The 21,350-nt window shown below is 41.5% G+C and overlaps 1 protein-coding gene across 11 annotated transcripts in view; it reads left to right on the top strand.

Moving 5' to 3' along the window:
* The first annotated feature begins 46 nt into the window (after positions 1 to 46).
* The window catches only part of Cdkl3 (cyclin dependent kinase like 3), an 84,955-nt gene continuing 63,651 nt past the window's right edge, over positions 47 to 21,350 (top strand). For 3 of the 11 annotated variants that reach the window (XR_013111303.1, XM_076936877.1, XM_034504479.2), the window contains exons 1-6: positions 3,203 to 3,339; positions 3,835 to 4,014; positions 9,226 to 9,420; positions 14,807 to 14,985; positions 16,257 to 16,369; positions 19,000 to 19,139. Coding sequence is in view for 10 of the 11 variants with exons in the window: in XM_076936877.1 (XP_076792992.1) it covers positions 3,850 to 4,014; positions 9,226 to 9,420; positions 14,807 to 14,985; positions 16,257 to 16,369; positions 19,000 to 19,139 (792 nt within the window). In the remaining variant the exon portion in view is untranslated. Of the gene's footprint in view, positions 273 to 1,004; positions 1,146 to 1,392; positions 1,588 to 3,118; positions 3,340 to 3,831; positions 4,015 to 9,225; positions 9,421 to 14,806; positions 14,986 to 16,256; positions 16,370 to 18,999; positions 19,140 to 21,350 lie in introns of those variants that run through there. The other 8 variants (XM_076936869.1, XM_076936870.1, XM_076936876.1 and 5 more) reach the window with 7 other exon arrangements.

Below are 21,350 nucleotides of genomic sequence, written 5' to 3'. Positions count from 1 at the left end.
AGGGGGAGGGAGCGAAGTATCTAGAACCACGTGTGCCTGTGACGCCATCAGAACAAGTCACGTGACGGCCTAGCTTGGCTTTTGGTTTCAGACAAAGCAGGTCCTTGAGTTTAAGGAGTTGACACCTCTAGTCATACATTATTCTTTTGGTCCCAAGGTACTGGGACTTTGCATTAAGGAGACATTGTGGAAGGAGCCGCTTGCGTTCTGAGTCTTTAAAACGGAACAAAAAATCTGGACTTAATTCTGTTTCAAGTGGCTTAGCAACTCTGGTAGGTGGGACAGGTACTGAAAAGTGTGGCAAAGCCTTGTAATGAACAGCTTTGAATGCTATGGTCGGTGCAAATGCGATGGGACTAAGGGCATTTGGATCAATAGCCTGTTCCTGCTAATGGGATTTCCATACTTAGAGTATACAGAAATGAGAGTGGAATAGATTGCCTTAAAGACTCCATCTATGGAGTCTTTGAATTGGAATCTGTGAATTTGCCTGCGGTGAGGCACAATTGTATTTCTCAAGAAATGAGTGGGTGTGATCTTAGAGCATATCAATGGGCTGCTGATTGTCAAAGAAACCTACAAAAATTATTCAGATCGGGGAAGAGATCGTGCAGACATGGGTGGGAGTTATATCTCGAGTCTGAGGTAGCTCATTACAAACTTTGTACAATAGCAAAGCGGGGTCAAATGGACCAGAAGTGCTCGGTGGTGTGGGGGGAGGGAGTGGTTCGCAGCAGGTTCAGAAGCATTGACCACCACCACTACCCATCCCCTGCAGGCTCCTGGAATTCCCGTGCTCAGCTTCTAGTCCTGTTTTGAGGATTTGTTCTAGGGACCGGAACAGTGTAGTAGATGCGGGATTCTTTAGCTCTAGAAGGGAGAAGAACATGAGACCATGTTCCACGCCTTCTCAAAGTTCCATGAAACCAGGAAGGGTTAACCTTTTCCCCTGTCCTTATCCTTCCTTTCTTCAAACAATTCTCTTGATTTAAAATGACCTTGAGAACCCAGCGTCTTGGTGCATCCTGCTAATCTCACCATTCGAAAAGTGGAAAGGATCAGGAATGTAAGGCTAGCCTCAGTGAAGCGGAATGATAGCCGCCACCCTGGGCAGCCTGAGAGTCTTCATCCCTCCCAGCAAAAAGGTAACCTTGAGGATTGTCAAGTATGTCTAACCCTTGCTACCCGCTGCTGTATCCTCACAATGTGACTAAGCTAAAAGTTAAATACTCTTACCTTTACGTTTCTTCTTTTTGAGGTATTCGATAGAACCTCAGGGTCTTACTTAGCCCTGTAAAGTTTTATTGAGCAGGAGGTAGTACCCAAGAGCAACTCTGGCATTTAGGTAGGCAGAGACTAGAGGTCTGTACTAGAGTACCACAGCGCCTAGAGCACGGAGAGACCTCGTCTTGGGATAAAAAACCAGGCTCTTTAAATCCCCTAGACCGGCCTTCAACTCCTCTTTGAGTAGCTGGGATAGGTAACAAGTGCCTTGGCTTTTTTTTTCCGCCCAGCCATACCAATCCTAATCTTCTCCACATGGTCAAGAAAGAAGACAAGTGTGTGTGGAATATATACAATGAAATGGTAAAGACTCTCTCTCTTTTTTTAATCTCGTTCTGTCGCTTATCTTGCAATTACTTTTAAAAATGGATGGGATAGTTTTTTTTTTTTTTTTCCCCAAAATGAAATGTTTTGATAAATTGAATGTGCTTCCCAAAAATATTAGAGGGCAGAATGTTAACAAAATGCACACAATTTATGGCCAGGCAACTTGCTGGAAACCTACAACTGCAGTCTTAGAACTATAATTTCACTTTTTAAAACAGGGTATGTGTAGTTCAGGCTGGTCTGGAACTTGCTATGTAGACCAGGCTGGCCTCAATCTCACGTAGCTCTGACTTCCTCTCTCCTGAGCGCTGTGATTGTGAATTAATTTGTGATGGCAGGGACTCAGTAATTCATGCTTTGCTCCTTGTAAATATTTAGTTCATAACAAATATTAAGTAAACATATAACAGGTCTCATAATATTGTAAGACTTAATTATGGCATTCTTATTTATAGAAAAAAGAAAAAAAGAAAAATCCAAACCAAGTACCCATCCCTCTTTACTTTCAAGCTCCAAAGCTCTAGCAGTTAGTAGCAAAATTTGAAATGCTTCTAAACTGTTTCTTTTAAAAAGCAAACTAGTTTCTTTTTTCCACTACTCAGCACACTTCTTGTGCACGTTCATTTATTTGTGTATATAGGTTACAAGACAACTTGGAATGAGTTGGTTCTCTTTCCACCATGTAGGTCCAGGAGATTGAACTCAATTCTTTGGCTTCATAGCCCTTTCCTACTGAGCCATTTCATTGACCTACTTTTGCTACTCAGTTAAATCAAGATCTCTAAAAATGGAGCCCTTTAAAAAGCTCTGCAGGTTATTTAAATGTACATTCCGAGGTGTCCTGGTACATCATTCAGTCTGTGGCAGAGTCTGGTGAATTATTTGTTTTCCTAAAAAGTTTTGTGTTTCACACGCCGTGAGAAAACTTTAAAAGTACTGCTAGGGCCGGATATGGTGGCGCAGAGCATTCTAAGCAGGCAGATGATCTCTTGAGAGTTTGAGGCCAGCCTGGGTTATACATGGTCCCAGCTCACCCGGAGCTACATAGTAGACCTTGTCTCAAAACAAAAAAGGATTACTAGTAATTGGAAACTGAAAATGTGTACAGAATTGGTGTTAGAAAAAAGTCAGGGGAATGGTGAATGCTGAGTATGTGGTTTACCACTGAGCTAAGCCCTCTACCCAAGAACCATCTTGTCCCTGGTTTAGGGATTATGTCGACTTTTAGGTCGAAATTGGTTGTATGGAATATTAATGTAGCATTGGCAAACTGTAGCTCCATAAGTCTTAGATCAGTTATCTCAGTTAACCTCCTAGAACTGGGCACAAGTAAGGGACCCGCAATCACGCAAGTGACAAACCGCTCTCTTCCCGGGCGAAAGCCTCGAGGGCGTTCATTCTGCTATAAAATGCCCCGCTGTCCCTTATCCCCACCACCTGCAAACACGCGGGCCTCCTACGTCCCTCCCCTATCCCCTTGCATCTATCTTCCGCTTCTTGTCACTTTCCCTTCCGGGTCAGGACCCCAGCGATTTCCAGTCTTGCGTACTGTGCTCCGAACGCGGTAGGGCCCCGCCCCCACCCCGTTGCCAGGACATCCGGCTGCCCGGAGCCGGCAAGGTCGGCCAGGAGAGGAGGTGTGGTGTCCCGTGGCCGGCTGGGACTTCCACGCAGCCGGGCCGGCGGGACTACAGGATGGGCTGAGGCAGCGGCGGTTCTCAGGACGAGGTCGACAGCTCGGCGAGACGGGCCACTTGGGTTGGGGTTGCACAGACTTCGTGTTTGAGGAGGGGGCAGGATGGATGGGTGACTGTAGTGCTGAGGTGGGGGTCCCCACGTTTGGCGGACTGTGGCCTCTAACAAGGAACCTACAGTGTTTGTTGGTGGGACTTTTTAGCTTGGCTTCCATTGCTTCTGAAAGGGAACCTCATATTCTAAACCCTGTATTCTAAAAGGTTGCCTGAATTAAACGCGTATTAGACTTCCCTTTTATTTCTCAATCCCCGGCTACACAAAATGCTAGATTAATGAAGGACATCCTGCGTTCTGGTGAAAGTTGGAGCTTCTCAGACAAGAGTTCCCACGAACAGGCTCTGCTTTAGCCAGCACTCCTAGTTTTTGTTCTTATATCCGAAAGTAGGGGGTTATCTCTATGCATTATCCAGCTTGTATAATTGAAAGTGTGAACATTTAACATTTTCTTTCTTTATTTCTGTGAAGTAGAAGCCAGGCTTGAAAATGGAGATGTATGAAACCCTTGGAAAAGTGGGAGAGGGAAGTTACGGAACGGTCATGAAATGCAGACATAAGGATACTGGGCGGATAGTGGCCATTAAGATATTCTATGAGAAACCAGAAAAATCTGTCAACAAAATTGCAACGAGAGAAATAAAGTTTTTAAAGGTTTGCTTCTTTTGCCTTTTATTATATATTTTTATTGTTTTCCCATCGGGACCTTTCTTGCTGTGCAGTCCAGGCTGTCTTGGAATGCTTTTTTCCAGTGCTAAGATTTACAGGCCTACATTGAAACACCCCTCTTCTTTTGTCTTGATTATGTTAAATTAGAAATTGTTATGGGATAAAAATAAAACCTGTGAAAGAATATTTCCATTAACAGATATACTAAGACCTGTCAGAGAAACCCTCACTGTCTACAGTCTGTACTTTTTTATTGATATAAGATTTGTGTGTAACAGAATTATGCTAATATTGTGAAATCATTCAAAACTATTAAAGTATAATACTTAATAAGGATGTTTACTTTGTACAAGGGATTGTGGAAAAAGCTAAGAGTAGAAAGAAGGAAAAAATTGTTTTTTGCCAGGTGTGGTGGTGTATACCTTTAATTCCAGTACTTGGGAGGCAGAGACAGGCAGATCTCTTGAGTTCAAGGCCAGCCTGGTCCACAGCGTTCTAGGACAGCCAAGGCTTTTAGACAGAGAAAACCCTGTCTTGAAAAAAAAATGGTTCCTTAGTGGCATAACTATGCAGAAGGCTATATTAAAATAATCCTGAATAAGAGCGGTTCATGCTGGGCCAGAGAGATGGCTCTTGGTTAAAAGCACTTACTACTCTTGTAGAAGACTAGAGTCAGTTCCCAGCACCCCACATCATCAGGTTCACATCTACCTGTAACTCCAACTCCCAGGGATCCTACACCCACTTCAGGGACACCTGCAGGCATGTGCAAACAATCACATACACAGGTTTTTTGTTCATTTGTTGTTTATTTAATGGTTAATATTAAATTCCACAAATTCCTGTTTGACAGTGAAGATTTTTGTTGTTTTGTATTTTTGTTTTTGTTTTAAACAGAAAATAGAGTATCTACTTGTCCTTGAGTGGTGTGCAGCATTTGGGTAGGAGGGAGATACTACTGAGTTCCAGGTTATGGGATAGCATTAGGGTCAGAATGACTCAAACAGGACAGAGCAAGAGTGGAAAGAAAAAGAACAGATACTTGTCTATGAGCTTCCTGTATAGAATTAGAAAGAGGTGTGATTAGTGTAGTAAATTGGAAACAGATTTTAAAATGTTTTAGGCTAAGAAGTTAAAACTTGGTTTGGGGGTTTGAGATGTTAGGTTGGTAGAGTGCTTGTCGAGCATGCCTGAACCCCCAGGTTTGGTCCCAGTACAATATAAAACTGAGAGTATATAATCAATCCTGCTACCATCCTGGGCTATGTACTGAGTTCCAAACCAGCTTGGGATACATGACACTCTATCTCAAAAGCACAAAAATGATTTTTTTAAAGAGATGGAGAGTGAAGATTTTAGTTAATACTTTAATTTAGCAGTGGTCTGTAGAATGTATTAGACGGAAAACTCAGGGGGTCTGATAAGAATTTAATTCAAGAATGCTGCTAATATCAGGAATGCCTTTTTAGAATTCAGCAGTGTAAATAGATACAAAGTTAAAATGATAGACTGGGGATAACATAGAATGATGTAGAAACATATAGAAAGGAGTCAGAGATGCCCTGAAGTCCAGAGAACACTGTGGCTGTTGTGAGTTGGGAGAGAGGTTGAGAAGTAGTTCAGTTTTGGAAATGTTGACTTGGAGGTGACAGGGATATGTAACTGAAGACTGCTAGGCTTTTACAAACAGCAACAGTATCAGGGGAGCTCAAGGCATTGCAGGTGTGCTAGGTCTACTAGGCTGCAGAGCTGAGGCAGTAAAAAGAATGTGAACTGATCTTGGAGAGTCCACAGCTAGAGGTTGAAACTGGGGGGGAAAAAAAAAACCCTGGAAATACAGATTTTCTTGTCATTGGAATCAAGGTGCACCAGTTTCTTACCTTGAGACAGGTGTTTTATATGTGATGAAGATCACAGCTACTCCTGACGTCCTTATCTGGTACAAAAGAAACGTTTTCCTTCTTTTTATCTATATTCTAAATAATATAGATAGATGTAGATAATATACATATAACATAAAGATTTGTATAATATAAATAATGTAAATCAATTTGCTTCTAACTAGAGTACTATGCTAGCACCTGTAAACAGTCAGAACTGCTCTATTTTAGACTATATGAAGAAAAATGAAAAGCTAGTAAAGATGTTATACTTCTGTACTATGAGAGACATCAGTCCCTGCCTGAAGAAATGAAACAACAGTGTCAGGCAATCTGTGCTCCCTAAGTGAGAAATAAAATTAGGAGGTGATTAGGAGGCTAGGAAAGAAACGGTGGGGAAAAGGCCTCCAAATACAATTTTCTAATTGTATTTCTAATTCACTGGAATCTAGGTGCATTAAGGTTTCTTACCTTGAGACGGGAGTCTAGGTAAACTGATGGACCTGCCTCCACCTCTCCAGCACTGAGATCACATGCAACACCATGCCTGCTTTGTTTTAATTTTTAAATTACATATAGTGGTGTATGTCCATACACATCAACAGCACACATGTAGAGGACACAGGGTAACTTGTAAAAATTGGAAGGCTCTCAAGGGTCGAACTGAGGTCAGGCTTGATAGCAAATGTTTTTACCCGGAAGCCATCTAGTCACCCAGTTTTATGTGGCTCTGGGGATCTAACCCAGTGCTTGTGCACACTGGACAGCACTCTACCAGCTGAGTGACATCTCCAGCCCCTGTGTAATTTTTATAAAACTAACCAAGAGTGACAAGAACACTGTGATAAACTTGAAAACATATTTTGTTGTTCTTTTTTTTTTTTAAGATTTATTTATTTTTATGTATATAAGTACACTGTAGCTGTCTTCAGACACACCAGAAGAGGGCATCAGATCTCATTATGGATGGTTGTGAGCCACCATGTGGTTGCTGGGAATTGAACTCAGGACCTCTGGAAGAGCAGTCAGTGCTCTTAACCACTGAGCCATCTCACCAGCCCATATTTTGTTGTTCTAAATGCACACAAATAACTTATGTATTTGAGACAGGGTCTCACTATGTATCCCTGGTTGTTTTGGAATTTGCTATGTAGACTAGGCTGCCCTCAAACTCACAGATCTGCCTGTCTCTGCCTACTGAGTGCTGAGATTAAAGGTATGTGGTACTGTGTCTGGTATATGCAAATTATTTTAAGACACTTTATTCAGTGGTTGTTTGTTTTTGAAGACAGGGTCTCATTATGTAGCCCTAGCTGCCCTGGAACTTCCTTTGTAGAACAGACTAACCTCTCTAAGATCTAGGTAGATCTGCCTACCTCTGCCTCCCAAGTGCTGGGATTAAAGACATGTGACACCATTAGCAAGACACTTTAAACTACTCTCACTGACTCTGTATGGCCTGGCCCAACTGCTTTCTATTTCTTCCTACCTTTCTTCCTTTAAAACATTTTTAGACTTAAAATATTTTACTTTATGTGTATGGGTGCTTTGCCTGCACATATGTCTTTGTACCATGTTTGTGAGTGTCCACAGAAGACAGAAGAGGATGTCATATTCCCTGGAACTAGAGTTATAGATGGCTATGAGCCTGAGGATTTAGACCAGAGCCCTAGGGACTGGAGAGTTGACTCAGAGTTAAGAGCATTTGTTGTTCCTTCAGAAGACCTGGATTCAATTCCTGGAATCCATAGGGTGAAATCTGATTTTCTCTTCTGACATCAGCCTGGGCATCAGACTGAACCTGGTGTATAGACATATATGCAAGTAAAATAGTGAATTTTACACATAAAATAGTCAATAAATGTAAAAGAACTAGAGTCCTCTAGAAGAGTAGCCAGTGCTCTGAACTGCTGCTTTGTCTCTCCAGGCTCCTCCTTTACACAAAGTGTCACTGCATAGTCCAGACTAGCCTGAAACTCACTGTATAGCCCAGGTTAGACCAAAGCCTTCCTCATTCTGCCTCAGCGTCTGGAGTCCTGGGATTACAGGCATGATACTCTTTTTATTATCAAGTAGATTCATAAATGACCCCTAGAACCTATAGTTTATCCTTTGGAGTTTAAAACCAAGATTAGAATAAGTTGCATAAAAATATAGCAATCTTTTTTTTTTTTTTTTTTTTTTTTTTTTTTTTGGTTTTTCGAGACAGGGCTTCTCTGTGTAGTCCTGGCTGTGCTGGCACTCACTCTGTAGACCAGGCTGGTCTTGAACTCAGAAATCCACCTGCCTCTGCCTCCCAAGTGCTGGGATTAAAGGCGTGCACCACCAAAAATATAGCAATCTTAATGATTAGTTAAAGTCCATGCTTGGGCTGGAGGATGGCTCAGTGATTAGAGCCCTTGTTCCTGTAGAAGTTTCAGGTTTGGTTCCCAGAACCCACATGGTGGTTCACAACCATACATCACCCTCTTCTGATCTCTGGAGGTGCCAGGCATACACATAGTGTGCATACATACATGCAGACCAACACTCATACATACAGAGTGTAAAAGCCCAGGCTCATGTGAAAGCATGAGGACCTTAGTGGGGCGGTCCGGCTCAGCTCAGCATGTGAGAAGATCCCAAGTTCAGTCTCCAGAAAACAAAACAACTGCATATTGAGTGCAGTGGCTCATGTTTGAAATCCCAGCACTCCAGAGTCTGAGACAGAAAAGTTGTGTATTCTGGGATAGGGGATACATAGCAAGCCCTTGTCTCTAAAGATAAGAACAACCACAACAATAGCCAACATGAAGCAAGGTGCATTTTACTTTATTAGTTTTTGTTTTGTTTTGTTTGAGCCTGGGTCTCACAGTGTAGCTCTGCCTAGCCTGGAACTCCCTTTGTTCACTAGGTTGGCATTGAACTCATGGAGATTGGCCTGCCTCTGCCTCTGCCTCTGCCTCTGCCTCTCCAGTGCTGGGATTAAAAGCCCATGCCACCATGCCCAACTCATAAAGTCCTTTTAAATGTCATGTGTTAAGTACAAACCAAATTAAAAGAAAGCAAGACATTTCTCATTGCATTGTGGTACACTAGTTCTAAATTATTTTAATAAGCAATCGGACGGCAACATGTCTCACCTTTTTCTACGGAGAGCGAGATGTCACAATAATTTTTACACATTAAGAATGATTAAGACATTAAGAGTTGAGACATTCCGTTGAAAGAAAAGAAACTGAAACTGGTTTTGTTTCATTTCAAAATTATATAGGTGTTTGTATGAATTACTATTTGAAACAGTTTTATTTAAAAGTCTTATTTCTTTTGTCAATAGCAATTTCGGCATGAAAACCTGGTCAATCTGATTGAAGTTTTTAGACAAAAAAAGAAAATTCACTTGGTATTTGAGTTTATTGACCACACGGTCTTAGACGAGCTACAGCACTACTGTCACGGGCTAGAGAGTAAGCGGCTGAGAAAGTACCTGTTCCAGATCCTCCGAGCGATTGAGTACCTGCACAATAATAATGTAAGTGCTTCAGAGTGGGCCCCACCGGGGCCAGCATGACTCGCAAGTGCCATTGGAACAGGTCTAGTTTTATGAAGGCTGTTAACAGTTTTCTATGTATAATAATAGACATCCTAAAAAAATAAGGAGGTGGGTATTGCCTCTCAGTTTATTTGCAGAACCCAAAAGCATTTATTGAGTACTTGGTAATTGTAGTTATAAGGTAGATTGAGTCTGAGGTGTGGCTAGTTTCACACGAGCTCTGACCAGAATACTGAGAGAATGACATAAAGGGAAGAATTATTTGTTTTGTCTCATGATTTTAGAGGTTTCGGCCCATAATTCTCTTGGAGCATTATGGCTGCAGGAGCACAGGACACTGTGCTTGTCTCACTGATAGACAAGGAACGGAAAGAGAAAAGGTCCCAGACAGGGTATGTTCTCTCAAGGACATGGCCCACTTCCTCTAGCTAGACACCCATCTAAAGTTTTCCCAGCCTCCTCCCACAGCAGCAGCAGTGGGGCTGCACCTTCCCTGAGCCTTTTTTAGAGGGCACTTAATATCCAACCACTGACAGAGACTGAAAGTAGTTTAAAGGAATTGCCAGTAAACTAAGGACCATCTCAGAAAATGCATGACAAGGTTGAAAGCCAGAGCTGTGCTTTCATGGAAGCATCCTTAAATGGAGAGAGGTTTAGAGTCAGGAGGTGAATGGTAGGCTGGGGAATGGCAGGTTGGTGGATGCCTTTGGGGAAGACAGCAGAGCAAAGTGTCCGACACTCAACCTGAAAAAAAGTCAAGGAGAAAAGCACCTAACTTCTGATTCTTAGTACTGACTTCAGTGGTATTTAAGTAATAATGTAGCTCAGTATTTTTTGTTTTGTTTTTTAAGTAGTCTCTACTTTTGGCTCTTCTGAAACCTGTTGTATAGACCAGGCTGGCCTTGAACTCACAGAGTTCCTTCTGCCTCTGCTCCTGAGTGTTAAGATTAAAGCCACACGCTACCAAGCTTGTCTAGCTCAGTAGTTTTGTTTGTTTGTTTTGTGATACTTTTTCAGATGGCTATACTCTCTGGAAAACTACATATAATCAGGAAATAGCAATAAATTATATATCTAGAAAAAAACATAGTAAAATCTCAAAACTAGTTTTGTTTTATTATTTATTTATTTTTGTTTTTTGAATCAGTTTCTCTGTATAGCCCTGGCTGTGCTGGAACTCAAGGTCAGGCTGGCCTTTAATTCAGAGATCCACTTGCCTCTGCCTCCTGAGTGCTGGGGTTTAGATGTGTAACATGTATTATGAGACTCACTATTTTTACACTAGTACTATATGCTAACAAAAAGCGAATAAACAAGATGATGTAAAGGCTGTCCAGCAAGTACAGTGTAGGCTTCTTGGGACATATGCACTGAGTTACTGAGTTTCTAAATTTGGAGCCTTTTTTTTTTTTTTTTTTTTTTTTTTTTTTTTGCCCCTAAGTTTTTGTTGAAAATGGGATATTTAAAATAATGTGGCATTTATAGAAGTCAGTTTTTCATCTCTCTCTGTTCTTGTCTCTCAGAGCCAGGCAGCCAGTAACTAACTGTTTGAATGCTGAGTGCTGCTCTGTAGTGTGGAAACTGTATACACTGGCTGGCAGGTGGTTACTTTATATCTAGGCCTGGCTTTACCAACACTGCTGGCAACAGCTCTGTTCTAGTTACTTTGGTGATTGCTACTGTTTTTAAAGAGACTAACAAGCTGTTTTCCAAAGAGACAGGATCATGTTTTGTTTTATGCTAAAGCTGGGACCCAGGGTTTTGTGCATGTTCAGTGAGGACTGTACTACTGAGGTACATACCAACCCTGTGACCATCGCTTTTATTGTAGCTATTGTAGCAATTGCATGGCATCATTTTTGAGATAGGTGAAGTACACTGTCTTTATTCACAGATAACTTGTTCATTTACATAGAAAATTCCCACAGAAAAAAATTTCTAATTGTAGGATACAAGATGAACATCCCTAAATCTATTGTTTTTCTATACATTAGCAACAAATAATCAGAAATTAGAATTTTTAGATACAATTTATGGACTGGTAGTGTGGCTTAATTGGTAGAGTGCTTGCATGTAGCTCTGGGTTTGATCCTTAACACCACATAAAATTGAATGTGTTGGCACACCCCTGAAATCCCAGCACTTGGGAGGTAGAGGCAGGAGAATCAGAAACTCAGCGTCAACTTTAGCTACATAATGGATGGAATACATGAAACTCTGCCTAAAATAAAATAAGGTGTCATTTATAACATCAAAATAGTCTATAACCTAAGAAAAACCTGGCAAAGGGTGTATAAGATCTGTACACCGAAAAGTAAATACTGCTGAGAAATACTAATAATACTAATAATTAATAATAAAATACCATTTTTAATAGAGTGTCAATGTGACAATGACAGGCCAAAGCTTCTAAAGTTCGTGACCCACACTCAAAAGCGAACTCCTCAAGATAGACTAAAGACTAACACTAAAACAGAGGGAAATAACTCCATGACCCTGGTGGGACAAAGGTGCATGGTGGTTGGTTCTTTGTTTCTTTCTTTTGTGTGTGAGGTGAACCCAAAGCACTTATTGTAAAAGCAAAGTAAACAAGATGAGACCAAGTTGAAAAGCTTCTGCATAGCCAAGGGGAAAATGGACAGCATATTTCTGATAGTAGGAAGTTAAAAAAGAGAAACAGCTTTACAAAATGGGAGAAAATTGAAAACCAAGAAAGAACTCAAAAAAACTCAACTGTAAACAGTGTGCTTTAAAACAAGCAAAGGAAATTGTATTTTTAAGAAGTAGACCATATATGTGAATGAAGGTAGACAGGTATATGAAAAAATGCTCAAAGTCTGCCATCAAAGAAATTTAAATTAAAAACAACAATGGAAGTCACTGCTCGGATGGCCAGTTCAAAGCTAGGATCTAGACTGTAGAGCACAGGAAACCTTTGCCGACTGCTGGTGAGAGTGGGAGGTACATGCTGGTGGGAGGCAGCAGTATGCAGGGTCCACAGTGACAGAAAGCTGGAACTTGTGGGTGATGCAGCAGTTTCCCTACTGGGTGTGTATTAAAAGGAAACAAAGTCAGTTTGTCTGAGACACCTGTAGACTTACATCCACTGCAGCAGCATTCACAGTGCAAAGCACAGCATTAATCTAAGTATCCAACCTCAGATGAATGGTACAGAAAATACAGTGAAAAGAAAAATGTGTATGTACAATCCTGAGGCTTAACAGGAGGCATATTATCATCTGTGACAATGTGGACAAGTGAGGATATTATGTCACGTGTACCAAATTTCAGATTAGGAGTAAATTCAAAAAATTTTTCTTGGGCTTATTATTCATTTTTTACTTAATTCATTAATTCATCTATTTTTGGTTTTTTTTGAAACAGGGTTTCTGTGTAGCCCTTGCTGTCCTGGAACTCACTCCATGGACCAGGCTGACTTCAAACTCATAGATGAGTTCTGCCTCTGCCTCCCAAGTGTGGGGATTAAAGATGTAAATCTGTAAAAGTTATTCACCTGAAGAAGTTGTTCTCTCCAAGGCTTGCTTACTCAGTCTGCTAACCTAGACCTAGAATGTTCTCAGGCTCTGAAACGTGTTGTTGTTCACCCTTTCCAGTTCTTTCTGAACTCTGGCTAGCTGGTTCAACTCAGCTACTCTGGATCAAATGCCTCTCCAAGCTGACTGATTCAATCTGGCTTCTCTCACTGGCTCTGCCTGTTTGCTCTGCTTGGCCTCATATTAACTGTGGCAATCTGTTCTGATCTCCTAGCTCCTTCTCATTCTCTAGCTTGTTCTGTCTTCACCTGTGTCTAGCCTGTTCTTTCTTGAATCTGTCTCTGTGAAACTTCCCCCCAAAACCTGCTTTCTCTTCTCTCTGTGTGTTGATCTTTCCTCAGTAGCCTCTTTTTACTCTTTGTTCTCCTGAGAGGTGGGTGTATCCTGTTCTGTCAAATTTTTCTCTGATTCCTCACTTTGTCTGCCACTCAATTAGACGCCACTGTCAAACTTGGGTGATTCCTACCAGTGTGATCAAGTATCCTGCAACATACACCACAAGGACCTGGCTCAAAAGATTATTTTTGCAATGTTGTAACTATAGTTAGTGACTATTGTGTTATTTAAAATCTCTGAGAGTTCCTTTTAAATCCTTTTTGTAAAAATGACAAAAGGTAAGAGAGTCATTCCTGGTTGAGTTTTTGTGTGTGTGTGTGTGTGTTGAGGCAGGATCTTTCTGTCTAGTTGTCTTGGAATTCACTATGTAGACCCAGGCTGGCCTCGAACTCACAGCCATTCTCCTGTCTCAGCCTCCCAAGTGCTGAGATTAAAGTCATGTGCTACCACACCCAGCCTCGATATATTTTAATAAAAACATTTAATGAAATGTGTGCAATTAATAATTATATATTATATAATTTATGTCAATTAAAATATTTTTTTAGCCAGATGGTGGTAGTATGCATCTTTAATCTCAGTACTTGGGAGGTAGAGGCAGAAAGATCTCTGAGAATTCAAGGCCAGCCTGGACTACATAGTGAGTTTCAGGACAGCCAGGGCTATATAGAGAAACTGACAAAAAAAACCCAAACAATCAATCAAACAAAAAACTATGGTATTTAAAAAAAAAAATCTTAAAAGAAGAGGTGCAGAGATGAAATGGAGCAGTTAGTAGGAGGGGAGAAACAGATGGGTTTGTGGTTTTCAGAACCAAGTGATAAAATGTCTGTGGAAAGAGACAGAGAAACAGAGTTGAAGGGGTGTGTGTGCCTGTGATCCCATAAGACCAGAGTTGTAAGATTATCCATGCCTACATAGAGAGTTGAAAGCTAGACTGGACTACATGAGACTCTATCTCATAAAAACAAGAGAAAACCATAGTGGGGGCAGAGAAGGAGGGAGAGCATAATATTTGAGAAGGGAAGACAATTGTACATTGAGGGGACAGAGAAAGGAACCCCTAGGTAAAGAAGAGTGTGCAGTCTCAGGACTGCAGAATGGAGGATATGGTAATATCTCATACTAAGAAGTCAGTGAAGAGAGGCTGGAGAGGTGTCCATCTGTTGTGGGGCAGTTTATCCCAGCATGGGAAGTAGGGGACACTCAGTCTACAGTATTTTCCCAGAGGGTCAGCTGTGGAGACAGTGGATACCAACTGGGTCAGTAGATCCATTTGATCTTAGAGTGATTCCCCTTTCAGTGTTACACTGTGTCATTTTGAAGAAATGGGTGGAGAATATCTAACTTTTTACCTGTGCTTAGGAAAATACCATTACTGTCAGCTTAGGTTTTTCTCTGAATAGTTTTTGATACTGTAGAAAATGAAAACCCGTCTTAACATACCAAATTTTATTTTGTTTTGGATTTTAAAGATTATCCATCGAGATATAAAGCCTGAAAATATTTTAGTCTCCCAGTCAGGAATTACGAAGCTCTGTGATTTCGGGTTTGCGAGGACACTAGCAGCTCCTGGAGATGTTTACACAGACTACGTGGCCACACGCTGGTACAGAGCTCCAGAGCTGGTGTTGAAAGACACCTCCTACGGAAAGTATGTATACTCTGAGAGCCCGCCTGTCCTGTCCCAGGTGTGTCATTCTCCCTCCATTGTTGACACTCTGCCCTCTGTGTCTGCCTCCGGTCAAAGAAAGGGGACCCCTTTAAAGGTACCAGCAGCCTCTGCGGGCAACTGTGCTCCTGCAGCTATGTCTGTACCTACACCTGCAGGTTCAATGCTGCAGCTGCCAAGGCCGGTGCTCACGTGCTGACACTGATCCATGCTTGCTTTAATCTGTGCTGTCTCCTCTGTTGTTGTTCTGCTCCCTTGTTCTACAAAGATTAAACAATTTTATATTTTGTTTATTTATGTGTGTGGGGCTTGAGGAATGAGTGTGGAGGTTAGAGAACAACTTGCAGAAATCAGTGGGTCCCTGAGATCCAAGTCAGGTTGTCAGACTCAGTGGAGGTGCCTTTACCTGCTGAGCCATCTTGTCAGCCTCTCCAAAGACTCTGGAATAATTTACTGTAATTCTGTGTTGAAATAGGATCTCCTGGGGCTGGAGAGATGGCTCAGCAGTTAAGATCACTTACTGCTTTCCCAGAGGTCCTAAGTTCAATTCTCAGCAACCACACGGTGGCTCACAACCATTTGTAATGGGATCCCCAATGCCCTCTTTTGGTGTCTGAAGACAGTGACAGTGTACTCATATAAAATGAATAAATAATAAAAAATAAAGGAAAGAAAAGAAATAGGATCTACCAAGTTTCCTGTTGGTTGGGAAAAGTGATACCGTCTTATAAAGACTGTAAGTAATGATTTGTTTTTTAAATTGTGCTTGCTGTTCTAGATTCCTCATAAAGGATTATGGTCTCACAATTAACAAATATCCTACAGTGAAAATTTGTAAATAATACCACTAAAACATTATCCCTCCCAGGCCCCTGGTTTTGAGATTGTCTTGCTGTTTAGCTGTGCCTGGCCTGGAAGTCAATATGTAGACCAAGCTGGCCTCAAAAAAACCAGAGACGGCATGTTTCTGTCTAGCTGGTACTGGGATTAAAGTTATGTACCATGCTTCTGGCATTCCCACTTTTTGGGGGTATATTAATTGAATAATACATATATTGGGACATTTCCTTGCATGTATACACTTTGATCATGTTCCTGCCCTTAGTTTCTCCTCCTCCCCACTTCTGCTGGCAAACAACCTTACTCTCTAGCTTTGATCTTATATAAAATGTTTTTAGGCTACTTATCATACATATTTGTGCCTGACAAAGTAATTTAATCTGTGCTTTTGTTTTTTTGCTTGTGTTTTCCAGACCGGTGGATATCTGGGCTTTGGGCTGTATGATCATTGAGATGGCCACTGGCAATCCCTACCTTCCTAGCAGTTCCGATTTGGATTTGCTCCACAAGATTGTTTTAAAAGTAGGTAGGTATTACTGCAATCCTCTGCCACATGTCTAAGTAGCCACTGCAGATGAGTTATGCTTGATGCCCATGCTTAGTGAATGAACACAAAGGAAGGATCTTGTCTAGACAGCTGAGGCAGAGGGATGCCCATGCTGATAAAGGAGGTAGAAGATTCCATTCTGACGATAGTATTTTCTTTGCAGGAACTCAATGCCACATGTTAATTGTTGGTGCTAAGGAAAATAGTACAGGGTATGTGCCACTGAGTTAAGTCTCCAACTGCAGTACCACAGGTTTTCTAAAAGCTGCTGTTCTAGAACTAAAAGGTGCCCTCTACCTACACTTCTATTCAAGGACTTTTTTTTCATAAGAGAAACTTCAGTATATCTTTCATTAACAGATTCCAGTATCATGAACACAAAAAGGTAATTTAGGAAGAGGGCTATCCCAGGCCAGGAGTTTGTCATATTCCATACCTAAGAGGCCCAGAGACACCAGAAAGCAATGCAATATCCCTAATAGCTACTAAATTTCCTGAAATTCTACTTTCCTTTTATTTTCCATTAATTTATTTATTCACTTTACATCCTGATTGCAGCCCTCCCCCACTCTTCTCCTTGAAGAAGGGGAAGCCCCTCTTAGGTACCACCAACCCTGGGACATCAAGTCACAGCAGGACTAAGTGCATCCTCTCCCACTAAGGCTCAACCAGGCAGTCCAGCTAGAGGAAGGGAATCCAATTGGGGACAGGGGTTTGACAGTTAGAGACAGCTCCTGTTCCAATTGTTAGGGGACCCACATGAAGACCAAGATGCACATTTGCTTGCTATAAGCTACGCATGAGGACTTTTAATAATAAAACTGAGCCAGAAGCCTTTGAAACTATTAGAGGCCAGGCAGCGGTGGCACACACCCATAATCCCAGTACTTGGGAGGCAGAGGCAAGCAGATAACTTGTGAGTTCAAGGCCAGCCTGGTCTACAGAGTGAGTTATAGGACAGCCAGGGCTACACAGAGAAACCCTGTCTCAAAAAAAAAAAAAAAGTATAGAAGATTGAGAATCAATTATTTACTCAAATAACTCTCTTCTTCCTCTTCCTCTTCTTCTTCCCCCTCTTTCTCTTCTTCCTCCCCCTCTTCCTCCCTCTTGTCTTCCTTCTTGGTTTTTTAACACAATCAAGATAATTCCCTAGGGCATACCCAGAGGCCTGCCTCCCAGTGGTTGACAGTTAACACTGAACACCACAACTACCTTAAACATTTTGGTGGTTAGCCTTGCGAATGGTATTTCAGTCTGCAGGAGGGGCTTGAGGAGCCCTAAGTGTGCTGGGGAAACTCTTGTGTAATTGCAGGATTCTGACAGAGGGTACTGTGAGCAGTCATTAAAGCAGTAAAGCCCAGATTAGCATTGATTGAAGATGATCTATGTGCTTTTCTTTCATGTTTATTTTAACTTACATGGAAGGATATTTTGTCTGCATACCAAAAGTGTGCCTGCCAGAAGACAGTGTCAAAGCACTGGAGTTACGGATGGTTGTGAGCCATCATGTGGGTTCTGGGAGTTGAACCTGGGTCCTCTGCAAGAACAGCAAGTGCTCTTAACCTGTGAGCCATTTCTTCAGCCCTTTCTGTGTCTTTTTAAAAAGCCCTGTTCTGAGACTGTGTTAGAAGAGAGCTTAGAAGTGATGACATTAACCCTGCCATTTTTCAGAGGAAACCAAGCCATAAAGCAATGAAGAGACGTGCTCCATGGCACAGTATTAGTTGTGGTGAAAGGTGCTAGAGCCTTGTTGTCTCCACTTGTGTTCACAGTTCTTTGCACTCTGGCTGTTGTCTGGTCTCTTCTGTACAAGCTATTCTCAACCTGTGTATCATGACCCCTTTGGGGGTTGCATATCAGATATCCCATGTATCAAATAAAAATCAGCAAAATTACAGTTATGAAGTAGCAACAAAATAATGTTATTTTTGAGGGTCACCACAACATGAGGAACTGTATTAAAGGGTCACAGTGTTAGGATGGTTGAGAAACACTGCTCCATACACTACTTTGGTTTCTGAATTACTTTACTGTTTTAGCTGTTTTGATTAAGGTTTTGGTCTGGAAGACTGATGGTTACTTGACAGTTAAATCATTAAGATATCAATAAAGAAATGTGTTAATAATCCCAGAACTTGGGAGACAGAGGCAGGTAGATCTCTGAATTTGAGATCAGCTTAGTCTACTGCAAGTTCCAAGACATCCAGGGCCACAGAGAAAAACCCTGTCTCAGGTCCCACCCCAAGTGTCAAATTTTAGTGTTTTTGCTGGTAATTATGTCCTAGAGTTTGGGGGGAAGGACCATATGGTTGTATGTATTTTGCTGCCTGTCAGCAGTTTACTGGAGGAAGCCTCCAGTTTTAAGACTTACTAATTTTTTTTAATTAGCCATCTATTGAGCCTAGGGCTTCCCACTTGCTAGGCAAGCACTCTGCTGCAGAGCAGTAGTCTTAGCCTAGAACCTCTGGTTTTATGACATATTTAGCTATTTTCTTCCAACTGTAAGATAAAAACTCATGTTCTTCTTTGTCTCCACACTGATAACAGAGAACCACATGGGATTTTGTCTGAGAGCAACTTCGTGACTCAGACGTTTACTCTCGTTCCAGGCAACCTGACCCCGCACCTGCACAGTATCTTCTCCAAGAGTCCCATCTTTGCTGGGGTGGTTCTTCCTCAAGTTCAACACCCAAAAAACGCAAGAAAGAAATACCCAAAGCTCAACGGATTGCTGGCAGATATAGTTCATGTACGTTAAGACATTAAGGCTGGCTGAGAATTTGCAGAAATGATAATACCATGGGGTCTTGTCTCATCTTTGGTGTTAGAGATGGAACCCACAGCTAGGCAAGCATCCTACCACTGAGCCTCATTTAGTTAAAAAAAAAATTCCAGAAGGACCCCCTAAAGTGATGTTAACTGTTAAAATTACTGGAAATTACTAAAGAGAAATTAAGATTTAAGATACTGTGGGATAAACTGGGAACACTTGAAAGACTTTCCATGTTTCCCACCACTTTCAGCATCTGGTCTACCAGGCTGTGGTTGATCTTTGTCCTGCATCATCCTAACTTTCTATAGAGGCATCTGTTGGCAGCTGTCATTTGAACGTATCAAAATTCACTTTAAGTTGGAAAAAATAAAAACATTTACTGAGGTGTGTGGGGTGTGTGTGTGTGTGTTGTGTAAGTATAGTACTTGATAGTGTGAGTGTGTGTGCACATAGGTGCATCTTGTGTGCACGTGTTTCTAGAAGCCAGAAGTTGATGTGAAGTGTCCTTATTTGAGTCTCTCATGTTTTGTTGCTATTGTTTAGTCAGAACTTCTTTCTGTGTCATAGCCCTGTGATATAGTGCTAGTGAACAGGCACAAGGTCCTGGGTTCAGTCCCCACAACAGGGAGGGAGATAGAAGGAACAGAGAGGGAGAGGGAGAAAGGAGAGGGAGATCTCCCTTTCAGTGAACCTCAGTCTCCTGGCCAGTGGACTCCCACCCAGCTGTCTCCTCACTGGTTACAGAGAATGACCAACTGAGCCGTGTCCCTAGCCCATACATCATTACTTTACATTTTACACTGTGCTTATGGTAGGTAGAGCATGAACACGGCACAAAATTCAAATAATGTAAGGTGGGTTTATTATGAATAGTAAATCTTATTTCTCTAATCAGCGGTTTCCTATATCAGGAAGAGTGAAGAAACTTATTTCCAGATGAGGGTTGTATGACTGTAGTAAAGTTCTTGTTTCTACTCGATGAATATTTCTTGTCTCCCATCTAAGTACTAACCAGGCCCAACCCTGCTTAGCTTCTGAGATCAAATGAGATCAGGCTGTAGACTGCATATTTCTTTGTTCTTGTTTCTAATACACAGTTCTTTTGGGGTTTTTATTTTTAGATTTATGTATGTGGCTGTTTTGCCTGCATGTATGTCTGTGCACCATGTGTGTGCCTAGTGACCACAGGTGCCAGAAGAGGGTCTTGGGTCTTGAAGTTCCTGACAGTATTCATCTGCCTCTGCCTTCAGGGTACTGGGATTAAAGACTGTACTCTCAGTGTCTTCTTGGCTCTTAATCACTGAGCTCTCCAGTCCTAATGCACACTTCTAAAAAGAAATATGGTTTCTGAAATTTCAGAACAAGTATAATGAAGTATCTATATTTGTAGATACTGGTAGACATGGAAACCTGAATTCCATCTACCAGAACCCAGTAAGAAGCTGGGCTGAGGTATGTACCGGTAATCTTAGTGTTGAGGAGGTGGAGAGGAGGACCCCCAGCTTCCTGCCAGCTAGTCTGGCTGAATTGCTCAGCTCCTTGTTCAGTGAAAAATAATCTCAAAAACTTAAGGTGGAAAGTTATCTGGTCTCCACATGTGAATGCTTATCTGTACACATGAGATCATACATATGCCACACAAACATACACACTCAGTTTCACTTTATGAATGTCTATCCAAACAAGAAACGCGGCATGCAGTCTTCCTGTCTTACTATTTGTAAGGACAGCCCTTCTAACCCTGTGAACACTGTCGAGCAGCAAAGTGGTAGAATTGTTAGTTTATGCTGTGCATTTGGAAGATAGTAGAAGCATCTTTTTATATTTTCATTCTGGTCCTTCTACATACATTTTTAGGCAAGAGCCAGAAAAATGGGTTGGCAGGTCTAAATGCTTACTGCAAGGTTGGCAGCCTTAATTTCTTCCCTGGAACCCACATAAAGGTGGGAAGAGAGAACCAACTCCACTGTGTTGTTTTCTAAATTCTACACATGTGCTGAGGCAAGCCCCCTCTCCAGTGATAAATAATACTAAATATTTGAAAGATGTCAGACATGTGATTAACATCTCAGGATCACAATGCCCATGATGGGAACTGCAAAGAAGTACTGGGAAAAGGTCTTCTCTCGGGAAGAATACACTTTATCAAGCAGAAACCTTTTATTCAAATTCTGTCTTCATTGTTCT

The sequence above is a fragment of the Arvicanthis niloticus genome, chromosome 6 (assembly GCF_011762505.2).
Source record: "Arvicanthis niloticus isolate mArvNil1 chromosome 6, mArvNil1.pat.X, whole genome shotgun sequence".
NCBI classification, from domain to species: Eukaryota; Metazoa; Chordata; class Mammalia; order Rodentia; family Muridae; genus Arvicanthis; species Arvicanthis niloticus.
Note: the sequence above shows the minus strand (reverse complement) of the source record. Positions and strands in the feature narration are given on the sequence as shown.